The sequence below is a fragment of the Rhinoderma darwinii genome, chromosome 3 (genome assembly GCF_050947455.1).
Source record: "Rhinoderma darwinii isolate aRhiDar2 chromosome 3, aRhiDar2.hap1, whole genome shotgun sequence".
Taxonomy (NCBI): Eukaryota; Metazoa; Chordata; class Amphibia; order Anura; family Rhinodermatidae; genus Rhinoderma; species Rhinoderma darwinii.
Window position 1 is genome coordinate 137549161 of NC_134689.1, and position 19075 is coordinate 137568235.

At 40.5% G+C, this 19075-nt stretch overlaps 1 protein-coding gene across 8 annotated transcripts in view; it reads right to left on the minus strand.

Annotated features, from left to right (window-relative positions):
• Positions 1-19075, minus strand: part of PPFIA2 (PPFI scaffold protein A2) — a 373500-nt gene that overhangs the window by 229070 nt on the left and 125355 nt on the right. Inside the window, exon 2 of one of the 8 annotated variants that reach the window (XM_075856794.1) lies at positions 2735-2846. The exons of the other annotated variants lie outside the window; for them this stretch is intronic. Within the exon in view, the coding sequence (XP_075712909.1) occupies positions 2735-2737 (3 nt within the window). The 5' untranslated portion in view covers positions 2738-2846. The remainder of the gene's footprint in view (positions 1-2734; positions 2847-19075) is intronic. 8 annotated transcript variants of the gene reach the window in all.

Genomic DNA, 19075 nt, shown 5'->3' on the forward strand with positions numbered 1-19075 from the left:
CACTTAACACCAAAACGTTTGGGGTTTTTTTTTCGTTTTTTTTTTTTACCCCCCTCATGGTTTCTTTTATGCTCTGGGCTTCAAGCATTAAGGTCCTGTATGCCACGGCACCCAGTGAAGGAGAGGAGTAGGGAGAGGTAAGTATATAAAGCTGTCCGGCGGAGACTGGGGTTTAAATTTATTTTGGTTTCTGGTCTGGGGTTTGAAGTAAATTTGGGGTCCGGTTATTTAACTGTCCAATCTGCGGTCTTAAGTAATATAGGGGTTAGTATAAGATCTCAATTAATTAAGGTGTCTGGTCTGTGGTCTGCATTGTAGGGGTATTCAATCTCAACAATCAATCAATGTTCAAGTGATACACAATATAAATATATGCATGTTTGAAAATCCTGCATTTTTAAAATGCAGCGTTTGGGAGATAATCCATCCTGTCCAACCCATCTCCCAACCTTTGTATGTTCTCCATCTCCTATGGTTACTTACACAGCCACAGACCTAAAGCGGTGGCTGTGCTTGCGCAGTTCCTTCCTTGTAGTTTGTATGAGTGCTTGCTCAGTAGCTCCTGGCCTGGCCACCTCTCTCCAGCTCTATGCAATTAAATAGCATGCACAGTAGCCCTGGAGCCATCCAATAGTACTGCATTTGGCAAATAGCTGCAGAGTACTTATCAAGGCTGTCACAGTGTGTCATCGGGATCGCGCACGTAGAAGTGGCGCTGAGAAGTTATCACAACGCCACTTGCTTGTCATGTGATGGAAGATAAAATCGTAGTAGGAAAAATAATTGGAGGGATTCAATAGCTTTATTTTTAAATAGACAAGTGTGCATGCCAAAAAAAGGTAAAAAATATAAATAAGAAAGTTGGGGGATGGGCATAACCCTTTAATGCAGCTGTCTGGTCTGGGTTCTGATTTTGGGCCCTGAAATTATTTAGGGGTCTGGTCTAGGGTCTGAATTAATTCAGGGCTCTAGGGTTGGATTTAATTTAGGGGTCCAGTCTGGGTTCTGGTCTAAGGTCTGAATTTAGGGGTCTGGTCTGGGGTCTGTGTTTAGGGGTCTGCAGTAATTTAGGGGTCTGGTCTGAGGTCTGAATTAATTTAGGGATTTGGGGTCAGTTTATTTATGGGTCTGGGATCTTAATTTAATTATTGATTTGAACTCTAAATTAATTTTTATGGTTCTGGTCTGGGGTCGGAGTTTGTGTTGCTATAGACGATGGGAATGGGCTGTAGAAGTGAAAGGCCAAAGTTGTCTGGGAAGCAAAAAAGAAAATGAAAGTGAACAACTCCATTCAGAGTAGACAATACCATAATAATATACCTGAATGTTTTTCATGTGAATGTTATATTGATATCCTACTAGGTGAAATCATTGCTTACCCATGTAAAACCATAAAAACACTTTTTGCATTACCAAATTTGGAGGATTGTAGTAATTGTGATTGACTTTATAGTAGGAGACTTTTGAGAAAAGACATTAGATTACCTTATGAACTTTTGGTCCTTTAAAGGGGTTACCTGGTTTAGAAAATCTATTTCCATATACCATATTAAGGAATTCTGAGTTAATATAGGGGAGTTTCCTTTTCAGGATCCTCATCTACTGTACAGAGTGCAGAGAGAGGTTACAAAGTGTGTCTCTCACTCTGGAGGAGCTGTCCTGCATTACACAGACAGCCCATGGATTTGAATAAGCACTGTGTAATGTTTAAATTTCCCCTGTGGTGACACTGCAGAGAAATGTAACAGTTACTGCCGATCACTGGGATTCCCAGAAGGGGGGACACTTTGTGACCTGCTTATTGTCAAGGGACCTGTCAAACAAATTAGACCTGCTATGTGAAGGATTTGCCTGACACCGCTTCTGTGTCGACGCCTGTGGTTAATCAGCCTGCATCTGTTCCTAGGTCTGCTAGAGTGACTCGGTCTGCTACCACTCAGGCTGGTAGGCTGAGGAGTGGGAGAGCCTATCGCAGCCTGGCCAGACGGTTCTAGCTCCCGCCCTTGGTCTACTTATACCTTCATTTGCGGCTTGTCCTTTGCCTGTGATTCTCTTGTTTCCTGGCTCTGCTGTTCCTGCTGTTACCATTGACCTCTGCTTCATATTGACCCTGGCTTGACTGACTATTCTCCTGCTCTGTATTTGTTACCTCATACACTCCTGGTTTGACTCGGCTCGTCCACTACTCTGTTGCTCACGGTGTTGCCGTGGGCAACTCCCCACTTCCCTTTGCTTTTGTGTTCCCTTATCTTGTTTGTCTGTCGTGCACATATTGAGCGTAGGGACCGTCGCCCAGTTGTAAGCAGTCGCCTAGGACGCGCTGTGCAAGTAGTCAGGGACTGAGTGGCGGGTAGATTAGGGCTCACCTGTCTGTCTCCCTATCCTGTCATTACATGCTAATTGTAAAATTTACAATATTAAACAACCATTGTATATATTGATTAAATATATGCTGACAGATTATGTTAATGCTTTACACCCATTTTCCCAATTATTATACATATACTCAGTCAAAAGCAACAGTACTTTATTTTGACAGCCAATTTTAAAAGAACACAACATATTTCCAATGGGCTACATAACAAAACAGAAATCCACTATGGGAGAACATTGAAGGAGAAGTTGGCAGGAGGGAAACAAAAGGACACTAACTGTGGACAGTTACAACAAGGTACTATTCTCTACCACACTTCCTCCCATAGGAGAACAGGAGGTACAGAGATTTTAGTCATACCATCACTGGAAAGTCATGCAGAACAGTGCAGGTGCTGTATTTTCCCAAATGAAAGTCTACCAGTTTCAGTCAAAGTAGTTTTATTCTTTTCAAGCGGAGCAACATCAGCACACTACAAGAGCAGAAAACAATGTTTAATGATGCCTATAATGATCATGGTAAAATGAACACAGTCATTGCAAATGTAATGGAGAAGATCAATAACCCAAGTAAACATTTGTCAACATGATTGATTTGAGATTGTCCAGGATTAGAAAAACATGGTGGTTTTCTAAAACCGTGCCACAAATGTACACAAGTACTTTGTGGTTTTGCAGCACAGTTCCATTCATTTGAAAGTCACTAAGCTGCAATACCAGACTCAATCCATGAACAAGTGTAAATCGGTTTCTGGAAGAAAGCAGTCATGTTTTTCTAATCCTGGACAAATCCTTTAACTTTCTCACATAACTAAATGTGACAAAGAAAGATGGTGAATTTCATAAACCATATGTAAAATTGCATTTTTATTTTTGCTAACCTAATGAATAAAAAAAGTCATGATCAAATTAATCTTGGAAAGATTACAGTATGTTAGATATTTGTTAACATTTGTTAACTACTGCAATACACAATAAAATCAAAATGGATTTAAAAATAAAAACTGCAATACAAAATAGGTTGATTGCTACCAAAAAAAGGTTATGAGTACAATGTATTTTCATAAAAATATTGTTCGTCTATGCTAATAGCAAGTAAAAATGTACAAGATATGCTTAAAGAGGCTCTGTCACCAGATTATAAGTGCCCTATCTCCTACATAAGGAGATTGGCGCTGTAATGTAGATAACAGCAGTGCTTTTTATTTAGAGAAACGATCTATTTTTACCACGTTATGCGCGATTTTAGCTTTATGCTAATGACTTTCTTAATGCCCAACTGGGCGTGTTTTTACTTTAGACCAAGTGGGTGTTGTACAGAGGAGTGTATGACGCGGACCAATCAGTGACCAATCAGCGTCATACACTTCTCTCCATTCATTTACTCAGCGCATAGTGACACTGTGTTGTTCACTATGTGCAGTCACATACACCCACATTAACGTTACTGAAGTGTTTAGGCCTCATGCACACGACCGTAGCCGTGTGCACGGCCGTGATTTTCGGGTCGGCCGGCTGCGGACTGTCAGCGGACTGTCAGCCGCAGGCCGCCCGCAAATCGTGGGACATGCACATGGCCGCGGCCATTGTTTTCAATGAGCCCGGACCACAGAACCGGGCCGTAATAAGACATGCTCGTTCTTTCTACGGTCCGGGCTCCCGGGCCGTGCACGGACCGCAAAAACTACGGTCGTGTGCATGGCCCCATAGAAAAGAATGGGGCCGCAATTCTCCCGTGGATTTTCGGGGGAATTGCGGCCGCAAAAACACGGTCGTGTGCATGAGGCCTTAGACAGTGAATAGACATTCCTTCCAGCCAGGACGGGATGTCTATTTACAATCCCGACACTTCAGTAACGTTTCTGTGGTACTTACAGCAGAGCAAGCGTAATCTCGCGAGATCATGCTGTAAATGACCGGTTACAGCGAGATTACGCTTTGCTCTGCTGTAAGTACCACAGAAACGTTAGCGAAGTGTCGGGATTGTGAATAGACATCCCGTCCTGGCTGGAAGGAATGTCTATTCACAGTTTAAACACTTCAGTAACGTTAATGTGTCAGTATAAGACAGCAGATAGCGAACAACGCAGTGTCACAATGCGATGACTAAATGAATGGAGAGAAGTGCATAACGCTGATTGGTCTGCGTCCTACAACGCCCACTTGGTCTAAAGTAAAAACACGCCCAGTTTGGCATTAAGAAAGTCATTAGCATAAAGCTAATTTTCGCATTAAGGACTGCAATAATTTTTCAGTTTTTGCTTCCCTGTACTCTGTCAGACACAACTCATATTATCATGACTAAGTTGCTATTTAAGGCCTTGTTTTTTTTTTTTTACAAGTTGCAGATATTTTGAGGTAGATATGCAAGCTGGCGTTTAATATGACAATTTTAAAATAGTGGAATGCGTTTAAAAATAAAGTCTGCCAGTGTTGTATACATGTTTTTACTCTATTGTTTCTGTTTATGTAACTTTATTTAAATAAAGCAATTTATTTTTTCTAGTTCCATTGGAGGACTTCAACTTTTATAAAAGAAACTTACAGGATGGGCAGGTCAGCCTGCCAGAGTATATGATCATGTAGTTAGGCCCTCGTCTGTCAATGTACAATCCCTGGCCCAATCCATAACAGCACTGCAATCACTACCGATCACCATGCTGCAGGGCTTCAACGGCCAGGATCAGAGTAATCTCATCAGAGTGGCTTTCAATCACAGTTACTCTCCCATGGCATGGCTGGGTTTGTGGGCACAACTCCTGTTCCCACAAATCCACTATCATGTACATGTATGTGGGGATGCGGATATATACTGTTTGATAAATATAGAGTAAATCACCTCAGACAGTTTTGAAGGAAACTTTAGGGCATATGTCATGATGTCATAGACTGAAGTTACATGAAGACATTTTGTAGCATGACTTTACAATTTAAGGAGTGACCGCTGAAGCCCACAGGAGTGCACAGAGTTGCATGACATCAAAGTATAACTCTGGACAGTGGCTGTAGCTCGAAATTTGCTTGTGTCTGTTTAAAGATGTCCTGCCGACAAGTGACTATTTTTTGGACTGCATAAAAGATCCGATCAGCTGACAGAGGAGTGTTTGCTGCTAAGGGTATGTTCACACGCTTAGCAAAAAACGTCTTGAAATACAGAGCTATTTTCAAGGGAAAATTTCACACAGAATGCCGTATTTCCCATTGAAATCAATGGGCAGATGTTTGAAGGCGTTCTGCTTCCGATTTTTCAGCTGCTTTTCGGTCGTTTACAGCCCGAAAAATGGACGATAATAATGTGCACATACACTAACGGTTTAATCTGATCATTGATCTGTGTAAAAGAGGATTTCGTCCTTTTACCATTTCAATGCCAGAATCTAAATTGATGGGTTAATGCAGATACATTAACCGAGGTTACCTTAGATTACCTAAGGTCATTACCACTGCAAATCTAAGAATGGAGTGCTCGATACATTGTTTCTGGTGAAGATCTAGTCGCCAATGAACTGTCCCTCTACAGTGAAGTCAAATGGAGACATGGTAACAGCTTTTTCCATTTCTCCTGTAGACTACAATGGTGAGTGATTGTGCATGCTCGGACAACTTCTCAGTTGGAAATTAATTATTTATTACACCTATGTTCCTGTGATTGGTGGGTGTCCTAACAGTTGACCGATCAGACATTACTATCGATATGCCATGTGTCTTTAGTTGGAAAACCCCTTTAATGTCAATATAAATAGAAAGTAAAATGTAAAACACTAGAAATAGAGTATGCATAGAGGTAATCCGTTTATGAAATAATAACTACAAAAAAAAAACAACAGACATCATAGGCAGTAGGCTTATAGATTGAGAAACTGAAATGCAAGAAATGTTCTGCCTTCGAGTTTAAGGTACATCTTTCACAAACAGAGCCGATTTTAGGGGATGGCAAACTGGACAATTGTCCTTTAAATGCCAGATATCATTTAGGGGTGAATAGAGGTATAATTTGGGAATTGAAATCTAGTATTATTTGGGAAATATATATTAATTGGGTACTTCGTGGTATTCCGTGGGCTGTATATGGCAATATTATTTGGACACTGCATGGGAGTATTATTTATTTTTTGTAGTACGCTATTCATGGGACATTGTATGGGAATATTATTTGGACACTTAACTGCAGATTTTTTTTTAGCATTGAATAGGAAGATAAACAGCAGATCTATAGTGACAAAAAGGTGGAGGAAAGAAACTGTGGGGATGATGTATCTAAAACTGGCACAGAAAAAAGTGGAGTAGTTGCCCATGGCAACCAATTCGATTTCATCTCTAATTTTATAGAGGCCCTATGGAAAATAAATGAATCGACCTGATTGGTTACCATGGGAAAGTATTCCACTTTTCTTTTACAAAAGTGTAAGCGTATAGGCAGTTGTGAGGGTGTGTATGCATGTGAATCTGTGTCTATGTAACTTTGTCATTTATGTGTGGATACAGCTGTACGGGTCCATGATCATAACCAGATATGGTGACAAACATAAATTGTATGAAACCTATTGTTGTCTTTTGCATCATCATATTTTAGCCATTGGAAGATTATTAACCCCTTCCTGCAAATGGATATGTCATTATGTTCTATCTGCGATCTACCGACCTCAATAGGGCGTAATGGTATGTCCAGTGGATGCCACGGGCCCAGGAGCTGTGTCATCAGCAGTGGGTTCCAGTTGTACTATACAGCTAATATTCCACTACAACGACCGGGTCTGACATATCCCTTATTCCAGCCATTTACCCCCTTAGATTCCATGGCCAATAGCGACCTGCGACATCTAGATGATTAAACAGGGAAAGAGGCTCCATCTCTGTCACCTCATCAGAGCCCTTCAATGACTATATGCCTATTAGGCCATGCCAAACTCATGGCATAAAAACATTTACCGGTCCGTTCCTTACCGACAGGCAAAAATGCTGTGGTGTACGGAGTATACCAAAGCATTAAAGAAAAGATCAGCAGATTGCATTGTGAAGTTCCTTAGTGGGACTAAAAAAAGTAGTAAAAGTTTATTAAATAAAAAAATATTTCACACTAAAAAAAAATGTTTTTCCATAAAAAGTGTTTTAATTTTGCAATTGTTGCAAAATAATACTTGTAGATCAATAATATACATAAACCTCAAAATGGATCTATGAAAGGAATATAACTCATGTAGCAACATTTTTTTCCCCATGAAATGTTATATTATTGTGCAAAAGTAGTAAAACAGAAAAAATATACATATTTGGTAGTACCGTAATCGAACTGATCCATAGAATACAGGTAACAAGATATTGCTGCCGCACGGTGAATAGTGTATGTTGAAAATGCAGAAAAGTATGGTGGAGTTGCTGTGTTTTTTTTTCATCCCCCCAAAAAAAGTTAAATCAATCAATAAGAAACATATACCCGATTGGTGCCATTGAAAAATACATCCTGTCCCGCAAAATAATAAGCCCTCATACAACTATGTTGCTGGCAATAAAAAAAAAAAATATTCTATACTAGGTCCTTAACGCTATGTGGCGTAATAGTCCATTACAGGCGTTGTGTTAACGCAAACTGACGGACTATTACGTCACAGCGTTAACAGGGTATTGAGTCTGCAGACAGTTTTAAAGCAGTGACAGCTTAACGCTCAAAAGTGAGCGCTACATCTATGGTTTTTACAAGCAGATCATAATGACAAAATAAAATGGTGGGGTTCCGATTACTGCTCCGGAAGACCGGAGGCCTAACAATGGCCTCCTGTCTGCCAAGTACGGAAGCCTGCTAGGTCTCGCCCAAAGGCGAGGCTTAAAGGGCGTCCGACCGCAGTAACAAGATGATGCAGGCTCAGAAGCTGAGCCTGTGACATCAGCCGCCGGTGTCAGTTGTATGTTACAGCTGACACCGTGCTATAACGGCAGGGAACGGAGTTATCTCCAATCCCTGCCATTAACCCCTTAGATGCCGTGATCAAGGCATCATAGTTGTTTGTAGCGATGGGCACGATATGATCGTGAGGATGCCGATCGTTGCTATGGCAAATGGAGGCCTAACAATGGCCTCCTGGTCTGCCACGTACGATAGCCTATTAGGATCCGCCCAGAGACAGGACCTAATAGACTTGCTGTCAGTAAATGACTGACAGCTCTAATGCATTGCACTACGTGGGTTGTGCAATGCATTAGAGTAAAGGCCAGAGGTGCAGGCCCTCAAGTCCCCTAGCGGGACAAAATAAATAACAGTTTAATAAAAGTGTAAAAATAATATTTTCAAGTTAATAAAATCAAAAAACACTGCCTTTTTTCCTATAAGTTTTAATTATAGTAAAAATATGAAAACGTTAAAAGTACAACACACATTTGGTATCACCGTATCCGTAACGACCCAATCTATAAAACTAGAATGTTATTTTTCCCACACGGTGAACACTGCAAAAATTTTTCTTATAAAGAATAATGCCATAATAGCTATTTTTTTTTTATCACCACACCTCACAAAACATGGAATAAAAAGTAGTCCTCAAGTTCCATGTACCCCAAAATACTGCCAATAAAAACTACAACCCGTCACACAATAAACAAGCCATTACACAGCTTTTTTTGACTGAAAATTAAAAGATTTCAGGCTCTCAGAACACAGCGACACAAGATGTGCAGTGTGTCCAAAAGCAGATAAGATTGGGCACCATTTATCAATGCGACACTGGCCACATATTTCGGAAATATTGTTTATTTACCCCATTATTATACCCTCTTATTAAGTCCTGATGTACTCCGCACAGCTTACATATGTCCCCACATTATAAAGTGAAATACCAGCAAAACCCCATGCAGAACAACTGCCAAGCTAAATCTGCGCTCCAAAAGCCAAATGGCACTCCCTCCCTTTTGAACCCTAGAGTGTGCCCAAACAGCTGTTTACGTCCACATATATGGCATCACCTTACCCAGGAGAACCAGCTTAGCAGTTTACAAGGTGCGTGTCTTCAGTGGCACAAATTGGGCACAACTTATTGTGCACTAAAATGGCATATCAGCGGAAAATTGCAATGTTCACTTTTCACCATCCGCTGCGCATTAATTTCTAATGAAAAGGCACATGTGGGGGCAAAATGCTCACTACACCAAATGCCTTAAGGGGTGTAGATTCCAAAATAAGGGTCACTACTTGGGGTTTTATTTTACTATTTGACCTCAGTGCCCTGCAATTGTGGGCCAATGCTGTGAAAATCACTAAAATGGACCTCAAACACACACGTTGCTCTTCACTTCTGAGCGGTCATATGTCCAGGCAAATTATAAAGGACTTGAGGGGTGTAGTTTACAAAATGGGGTCACTTCTTGGGGGCTTCCACTGCACTCTGGTACCTTAGGGTTTTGCAAATGAGACATGGCGCCCAAAAACCAATCCAGCAAAATCTGCATGCCAAATAGCGCTCCTGCCTTTCTGAGCCCTGCCGTGTGTCCAAAGAGCAGTTTATGACCACATATGGGGTATTTCCGTATTCGGGAGGCATTGCTTCACAAATGTTGGGGTGCTTTTTCTCCTTTATCCCTTGTGAAAATGGAAAAAAAACAACTTTTTAGTGGAAAAAATGTTGATATTAATTTTTACGGCCTAATTCCAATAAACTTTGCAAAAGACCAGTGGGGTCTAAATTCTCACTATACCTCTAGATAGATTCCTTAAGGGGTGTAGTATCCCAAATGGGGTCACTTTTGGGGGGATCTTACGGTTTTGGCCCTGCACGCACTTTGCAAATGTGACATGGCACCCGAAAACCATTCCAGCTAAATTTGAGCTCCAAATGGTTCTCCTTCCCTTCTGAGCCTTGCCATGGGTCCAAACAGCAGTTTACGGCCATTTATGGGGTATTGCCATAATCGAGAGAACTTTTTCAAATGTTGTGGTGCTTTTTCTCCTTTATTCCTTGAAAAAATTGAAGATGTCCACATTTTAAAATCGGGAAAAATTTCAGTTTTCAATTTCATGGCCTAATTCCACTAAATTCAGCAAAAAACTTGTGGGGTTAAAATGCTCACTATACCCCTTGTTAAATTCCTTGAGGGGTGTAGTTTCCCAAATGGGGTCACTTTGGGGGGTTTCCACTGATTTGGTCCCTCAGGGGTTTTGCAAATGTGACATGGCACCCGAAAACCATTGCAGCAAAATTTGAGCTCCAAAAGCCAAATAGCTCTCTTTTAATTTTAAGGCCTGCCATGGGTCCAAACAGCAGTTTATCACCACATATGGGGTACTGCTGTGCTCAGAATTGGTTGCTTTACAAATGTTGGGGTGTTTTTTTCTCCTTTATGCCTTGTAAAACTTTCTACGTTTTATTGGGAAAAAAAATTTGATTTTCATTTTCACATCTTCATTACACTAAATTCAGTAAAAAAAACAAACTGTGGGGTCAAAATGCCCACTATACCCCTTGATAAATTCCTTGAGGGTGTAGTTTGCCAAATGGTGTCTTTTTGGGGGTGTTTCCACTGTTTTGGCATCACAAGACCTCTTCAAACTGGACATGTGCCTAAAATATATTCAAATAAAAAGAAGGCCCCAAAATTCTCTAGGTGCTCCTTTGCTTCTGAGGCCTGTGTTTCAATCCATTAGCACACTCGGGCCACATTTGGGATATTTATAAAAACTGCAGAATATGGGCAATAAATATTGAGTTGCGTTTCTCTGGTAAAACCTTCTGTGTTACAGAACTTTTTTTAATTAAAAATGAAGTTCTGCAAAAAATTAAAAAAATTTGTACATTTCATCCCTACTTTCCTGTAATTCTGGTGAAACGCCTAAAAGGTTAATAAACTTTCTAAATGCGGTTTTGAATAATTTGAGGTCGTTCAGTTTTTAAATGGGGCGATTTATGGGGGCTTGCATTGTATAGGCCGCTCAAAACCATTTCACAACTTAACTCGTCCCTGTAAAAAAAGCCTTTTGAAATTTTCTTGAAAATGTGAAAAAATTTCTGCTAAAGTTCTAAGCCTTGTAACATCCTAGAAAAGTAAAAGGATATTCAAAAAAACTTATGTGAAGTGTTAATTAGTTATGCCACACAAAACAAATGTTTTGCAAAATTTTGGTGTTTTTCACAATAAAATACTGAATGTATTGACCAAATTTTACCACTAAGTTAAAGCACAATGTGTCACGAGAAAACAATCTCTGAATCGCTTGGATAGGTAAAAGAATTCAAAAGTTATTACCATATAAACTGACATGTCAGATTTGAGAAATGGGGATGCGTCCTGAACGTGCCAACTAGTCCACATCCTTAAGGGGTTAAGAGGTAAAACTATAAGGCTACAAGCCATCATGACCGTTTCTTTATATATTAGGGCACCACGCCTAGCCAAGAAGACTAATGCAACATTCTTGCCTACATTCATGACTTTTTGTTTGCACTGAACGGTTTCCACTCCTGGTCCAGAATGCTGGTAATATTATTTCTAGCCTACTAATTTCCAGTTTAAAACTGAATATTCCTGGTGACCGGTTCCTTTTTCATGCCTGTATATATTATGGGCACGGCTTAAAGTTTATTTACCCAAATGATAACAATTCTTTATAACTATTATAAGCAGGCAGGAAATATGAATTCATGGTTTACAAAACAAAAACACCCATGAGGCCTAAGAGATCTATTAAAATACAGGGTCGGTCTAGATTGCAGTTGAATTAAAGTATGCAGACCCAATTTTATCTCAAGAATCAACAGATTAAAACAGGCTTTCACATAAAATTACCTACCAATTGATAGAATTCCATTAGATTTCTTGGCACTTGTGATATTAAACCTATGACAGATGTGATATGAAATTGAATGAACCCTCCCAAGATGACTAGAACATTTCATGAACCATGACAGTGAGTTCATTCTCCATCTCACCAACAGCAGGTGAATGTTCCATTTGTAAGTACCATTTCAGCATCACTTCATCAAAGCAAATTTTATAAACTGTTAATGAGCTTCTTCCACCTGGCCTGAACTAGCAGAATAAACATTCTTTTTGGTAGAATATAATTTAAAGGGCATGTACACGATGTAGCGGGGTACAGACTCAATAGAAAGTCTATGAGCCTGTACTCGGCTACATCGGCTTTCCGGAAAAAGCCGAACAGAAACTTAGCGGCTCAGCACTCCCAATAGCACTTCTGCCACTGCGCTTTAGTGATTGGTGGGGGGTCTGAGCACTCGGACCCCACCAATCAAAACTTCTGACATGTCACGATGACAGGTCAGAAGTTTGTTGAACGTTTAGTTACCCTTTAAAGCCATTTTAAAATTTGTCATTAGCCATTAACCTGCTCGTCAAGCAGAAGCAGATTCTTTCTACACTGTACAAAAAAGTAGTAAGGTATAAAAAGTAAATAAACTGAAAAATAAGTGAAAACAACAAAAAAACACTAAACAGATGTAAAATTTGCTTACTATAAAGGTCAATGTTAATCCCTATACACATTTGGACATATTTATACATGCAAATGTAAAAGAGGGATAAGGCAAAGAAAATGATAAACTATACATACTCCAAAATGGTCATACATCTGCATTAAAATAAACACCAAGACGTAAAAACTGGAAAAATGTAGGGAAGCAAAAATAAAAAAAATGTATTTCAGTCCATAAAGGACTGAAAAAAACAAACAAAAAAAAAAAACAGTCCAATCTGCGGGCATCATGTAAAAGGAACTAGAGGACCAGAGCAGATTGGTACGTAGTTTTGGGGGAAAATATTCAGTAGAACTTGTAAAATATTATTCACAACTTCTGCTCATTGTGACCTTAAGAGTCCAGTAGGCGGTCCTAATTAGTGATTTACTGCATATTCCGTATATGCAGAGGCGTAGCTAGGTCCTCCAGCATCCGGGGCAAAGATTCCCTTTCCTGACATCTCCTTCCCCCTCGCCATGTTTGTTTTCTCTAACAATCAAGGAGTTTTAATTTCTACTCCACATTTTTTTTGTGTAACTCAAGCATAAAACGATTTGTACATTTTACAAGAAATATAGTTCTACATACAACATCATAACCAAGCTCAGCACATATATATAGCCCCAGAACCAAGCTCAGTACATATATACAGCCCCAGAACCAAGCTCAGTACATATATACAGCACCAGAACCAAGCACTATATATATATATATATATATACACACACACACACACACACACACACACACACAGCACCAGAACCAAGCTCAATATATATATATATACACATATACATACACACGGCACCAGAACAAATCTCATACATGTACACTAGCGTTCAAAAGTTTAGGGTCACTTACAAATGTCCTTATTTTTGCAAGAAAAGCACAGTTTTTTTCAATGAAAATAACATTAAATTAATCAGAAATACACTCTATACATTGTTAATGTGCTAAATGACTATTCTATCTGCAAACGTCTGGTTTTTAATGCAATAGCTACATAGGTGTATAGAGGCCCATTTCCAGCAACCATCACTCCAGTGTTCTAATGGTACATTGTGTTTGCCAACTGTGTTAGAAGGCTAATGGATGATTAGAAAACACTTGAAAACTCTTGTGCAATTATGTTAGCACCGCTGTAAACAGTTTTGCTGTTTAGAGGAGATATAAAACTGACCTTCCTTTGAGCTAGTTGAGAATCTGGAGCATTACATTTGTGGGTTCGATTAAACTCTCAAAATGGCTAGAAAAGGAGAGCTTTCATGTGAAACTCGACAGTCTATTCTTGTTCTTAGAAATGAAGGCTATTCCATGCGAGAAATTGCCAAGAAACTGAAGATTTCCTACAACGGTGTGTACTACTCCCTTCAGAGGACAGCACACACAGGCTCTAACCAGAGTAGAAAGAGAAATGGGAGGCCCCGCTGCACAACTGAGCAACAAGACAAGTACATTAGAGTCTCTAGTTTGAGAAATAGACGCCTCACAGGTCCTCAACTGGCAGCTTCATTAAATAGTACCCGCAAAACGGCAGTGTCAACATCTACAGTGAAGAGGCGACTCCGGGATGCTGGCCTTCGGGGCAGAGTGGCAAAGAAAAAGCCATATCTGAGACTGGCTAATAAAAGGAAAAGATTAATGTGTGCAAAATCACACAGACATTGGACAGAGGAAGATTGGAAAAAAAGTGTTATGGACAGACGAATCGAAGTTTGAGGTGTTTGGATCACACAGAAGAACATTTGTGAGACGCAGAACAACTGTAAAGATGCTGGAAGACTGCCTGACGCCATCTGTCAAGCATGGTGGAGGTAATGTGATGGTCTGGGGTTGCTTTGGTGCTGGTAAAGTGGGAGATTTGTACAAGGTAAAAGGAATTTTGAATAAGGAAGGCTATCACTCCATTTTGCAACGCCATGCCATACCCTGTTGACAGCGCTTGATTGGAGCCAATTTCATCCTACAACAGGACAATGACCCAAAGCACACCTCCAAATTATGCAAGAACTATTTAGGGAAGAAGCAGGCAGCTGGTATTCTATCTGTAGTGGATTGGCCAGCGCAGTCACCAGATCTCAACCCCATAGAGCTGTTGTGGGAGCAGCTTGACCGTATGGTACGTAAGAAGTGCCCATCAGGCCAATCCAACTTGTGGGAGGGCCTTCTGTAAGCATGGGGTGAAATTTCTCCCGATTACCTCAGCAAATTAACAGCTAGAATGCCAAAGGTCTGCAATGCTGTAATTGCTGCAAATGGAGCATTCTTTGACGAAAGCAAAGTTTGAAGGAGAAAATTATTATTTAAAATAAAAATCATTATTTCTAACCTTGTCAATGTCTTGACTATATTTTCTAGTCATTTTGCAACTCATTTGATAAATATAAGTGTGAGTTTTCATGGAAAACATAAAATTGTCTGGGTGACCCCAAACTTTTGAACGGTAGTGTATTATATATATATATATACATACACATATACACACACACACACACACACACACACACACACACACACACACACACACACACACACACACAGTAACAGAACCAGGCTCAGTACATATATACAAACACCAGAACCAAGCTCAGTACATAAATACAACACCAGAACAAATACTGCTCAATTGAGTGCAACCCCTGCCATATAGGTTTTCACTAAATTGTATACAGCTCCCAGCATGGTCCGAACAATGGTAAGGATATGCTGGGAGATGCAGTTTCACCCAAAAATATTATACCATCCATCATCTCGCTGCAGATCATACAGTGACTAAAGTACAGATTAGAGGCGGAATATATATTTACATTAAAGGGAATGTGTCGCTAGAAATTTTTTTTTTTTAAAACAATATTTAAGTGATTACACATTGTTTGAATTTTTTAAATGTTTTCACATTAGATTCTAATTTATAACATTTCCATGTGCTGGCCACTAGAGGGAGCATTTCACAAAATTGCAGCATGGTCAATGTGGTAAAGCAACCTCATTGCTTTATGCTGCAAATTTGTGGTAGACACACTCTCTCTAGTGTCCGCACACAATCCCCCCCCCCCCATCTTCTGGCTAGTGCCAGGAGGAGGGGTTTGAATCTTCAAACCTTGTACACTGTGTGCCGCCATTTTCTTAGCGACTGCACAGTGTAGGAGGATTAGATACAGTGCTCAGCAGACAGTATAACACGAACATAATACACACATCACATACCTGAACATAAATTACCTGCTCCTGCCGCTGCTACCGCCTCTGCTCCTATTCCTTGCGCCTTCGCTTCCTTGAACATATGGCCGGAAGCTGCGGCCGGAAGTCGTCATCTTGCTGTCCGGCAGTGGCTTCCGGTCCACATGAAAATGGCGCCAGATTTCGCTCTGCAAACAAGCTTAGTTTTTGTCTGTGTGGGAGCGGCGCATGCGCCATTCACACACAGACGGCGTATGCTGCAGAGAATGGAACGGCTCCCTTCGCAATCTCTATGGGATTGTATGTGCCATATTCCATCTCTGTATGTGTCATACAGAGATGAAAAAAAAATGGCAGCCCCATAGAGAAGTAAAAGTAAGTACAGAGTAAAAAGTAGAACGAGAACACAAATAAATAAAATTTATGTTAATATCATATTAAAAGCAATATGATTAAAAAATAATAATTTTCATGACACCTTCCCTTTGAGTGACTCACAGGTGACATCAGATTCTAGTTATTCTTTTTCGCTTTTCTTCTCCATCAAGTCCAGACCTCTATGACAACTTCTCCCAGCCACAGACCATTTCTGCAGTTTGCCACTCAGATGACTTCAGCTTCTCAGTTTTCAAACATTTCTGCACCTATAAACGAAGATAAAGTTCTCATGGTGCCAGACACTGTGCCACTAAATATAATAGCGCCATACACTGTGTCCCACACACACACACACACACACACACACACACACAATGTAGATAGTACCCTACATAGAGCCCCTGTAGATAGTGCCCCACATATAGCCACCCCTGTAGATGGTGCCCCACATGTATTCCTCCCTGTATATATGGTGCCCCACATATAGCTCCCCCTGTATATAGTGCCCGACATATAGCCCACCCCTGTAGATAGTGCTCTACATATAGCTCCCCTTATAGATAGTGCTCCACATATAGCCCACCCCTGTATATAGTGTCCAACATATAGCCCACCCCTGTATATAGCCCCCTGTATATAGAGACCCCTGTAGATAATGGCACCCACATTTTTATTAGGATAAAAAAATTTTTTAACATACCTTAATCCCATTCCCGCGCCTTCCGTTGGCCATACAGACCTGCCGCTTGCGTAGCTGAAAGGCACTGATTAACAGGGAAAGTCATTCTTCTCTGACAATCAGCGCCTTTCATAGACGCAAGGGGCGCGATGACGTCATCGCACCGTTTGCTTCAATGAAAGGCACTGATTTGCAGGGCTGAATGACTTGCCCTGTCAATTAGCGCCTTTCAACGACGCAAGCGGTGCAAAGAAGTCATCATTATTAAAGTGCAGGAGGGGGTGTCGATGGCTTGTTCCAGTGGCGCCGCTGCCCCATCAGAGAGGCAGCACGCCGCCGACATGGATGGTGTTGCCCTAGCGCCCCCCATCTTCACTCTTAGTTGCGCCCGGGGTACAAGCCCCGCCTGCCTCCCCTTAGCGGTCAATCGAGTAGGTCAGCCCACTCGACTCCTAAGCCCAAGAGGAGTAGATGCTTAGATCAATAAATTACAAGTTCTACTGAATTTTTTCCCAGAAAAATATATAGCAATCTGCTCTGATCCACCTGCTATATAACATTATGCACGCAGATCAGACTACATTTTCGATGTGCTGGGTTTCCTTTAAGACCAAACATAGCTTGGTACTTGACAAATTAATAAAAGGTGAATATTGCCTTGTAGTATGTAGTTGTACTGTGCCTCATACAATCAAATAAATACAGAATTTGCAGGGAAAAAAAGCACAAATGCCTTGTAGTACGCTATGATTCATTCTTGACATTTCTCAATGCTCAAACCAGTACTTGTAAACTTCTGGGGTGGAATCTATGGTGTTTGTTACACATTAATACCCAGGAGACAAGCTAATTGTGGGATCAGCAAGCCTCATCATCAGCTGCGAGAGAACTGCAGAATAAACAGGCAAGGGATTTTCTAAAGCAGACAACCCCTTTAACTATTGACTAAACAAAAGGGGTCTTTTTTTTTCACGTGAGGCCTGATCTGGAAATCCCCAGGCTCTACCACTATTAATGCAACTTTAATAAATTCACTACAGGGTGATATCAATGGAGCATAAGCAAGTTCTGCTGCTCAGATAAACAAATCAGATTGGATAGAGGTTTGAGGCTAAGGCCCCATGCACACGACCGTAGTTTTTATCCGTTATTTATGAATCTAGTTATGGATAATCTGCAGACCTATTCACTTCTATAAGTCACGGACAATTTTCTGTATATTTACGGATGTGTGTCCTGGCCGTAGAAATGATCTGCAAAATAAAGAACATGTCCTGTTCCTGTTCGCAATTGCGGCACAGACTCGCCCAAAGAAGTCTATGGGTGAATGCAAATTTTGCGGATGGCAACAGATTTGCATCCGTAGCCGTCCGTAATTGCGGAAGCATTGCTATGCGACGGCAGGGGATTCCCCCCAAAAATGCCATCTGAGCGATAATATGAACTTTTCAAGGAGTTGAGACATTTTGGTGACATAATTTGTAGCCTTCCCTTTTTTTAGCGGATCCGTAAATACGGATGCACTACAGATGCACCACAGACCGTATTTGCGGACAGCGTGCTCGAAATGCAGATGACTACAGATCCGTATTTGCAGACAGTAAAAAGTACTACGGTCGTGTGCATGAGACATTAAGGCTATGATCACACACAGTTTTAATGCAATTTTTGGCTCAAACACAGAAGTGGACGCAAAATAAAAGAGATGCATTAGTCTTTTCTTTATACCTTTACTTCCTTTTGGATCCACTTCTGGCTTTGACCCAAAAAACTGAGCCAAAAATTGCCACAAAAATGGCATCAAAACTGTGTGTGTGATCCTGGCCTAAGGGTGAATTCACATGGGTCGATCTTGCTGCGGATTTTACTTGCGGATTTATGAATATAAAATTGGCAGTACAAGGGGAGTAAATGAGATTTGACAAAATCTCATCCACAAACATCATACATTTTCCACACTAATTATATCATGCGATGCAAATTTTAAAATCCACAGCATATTCATTTT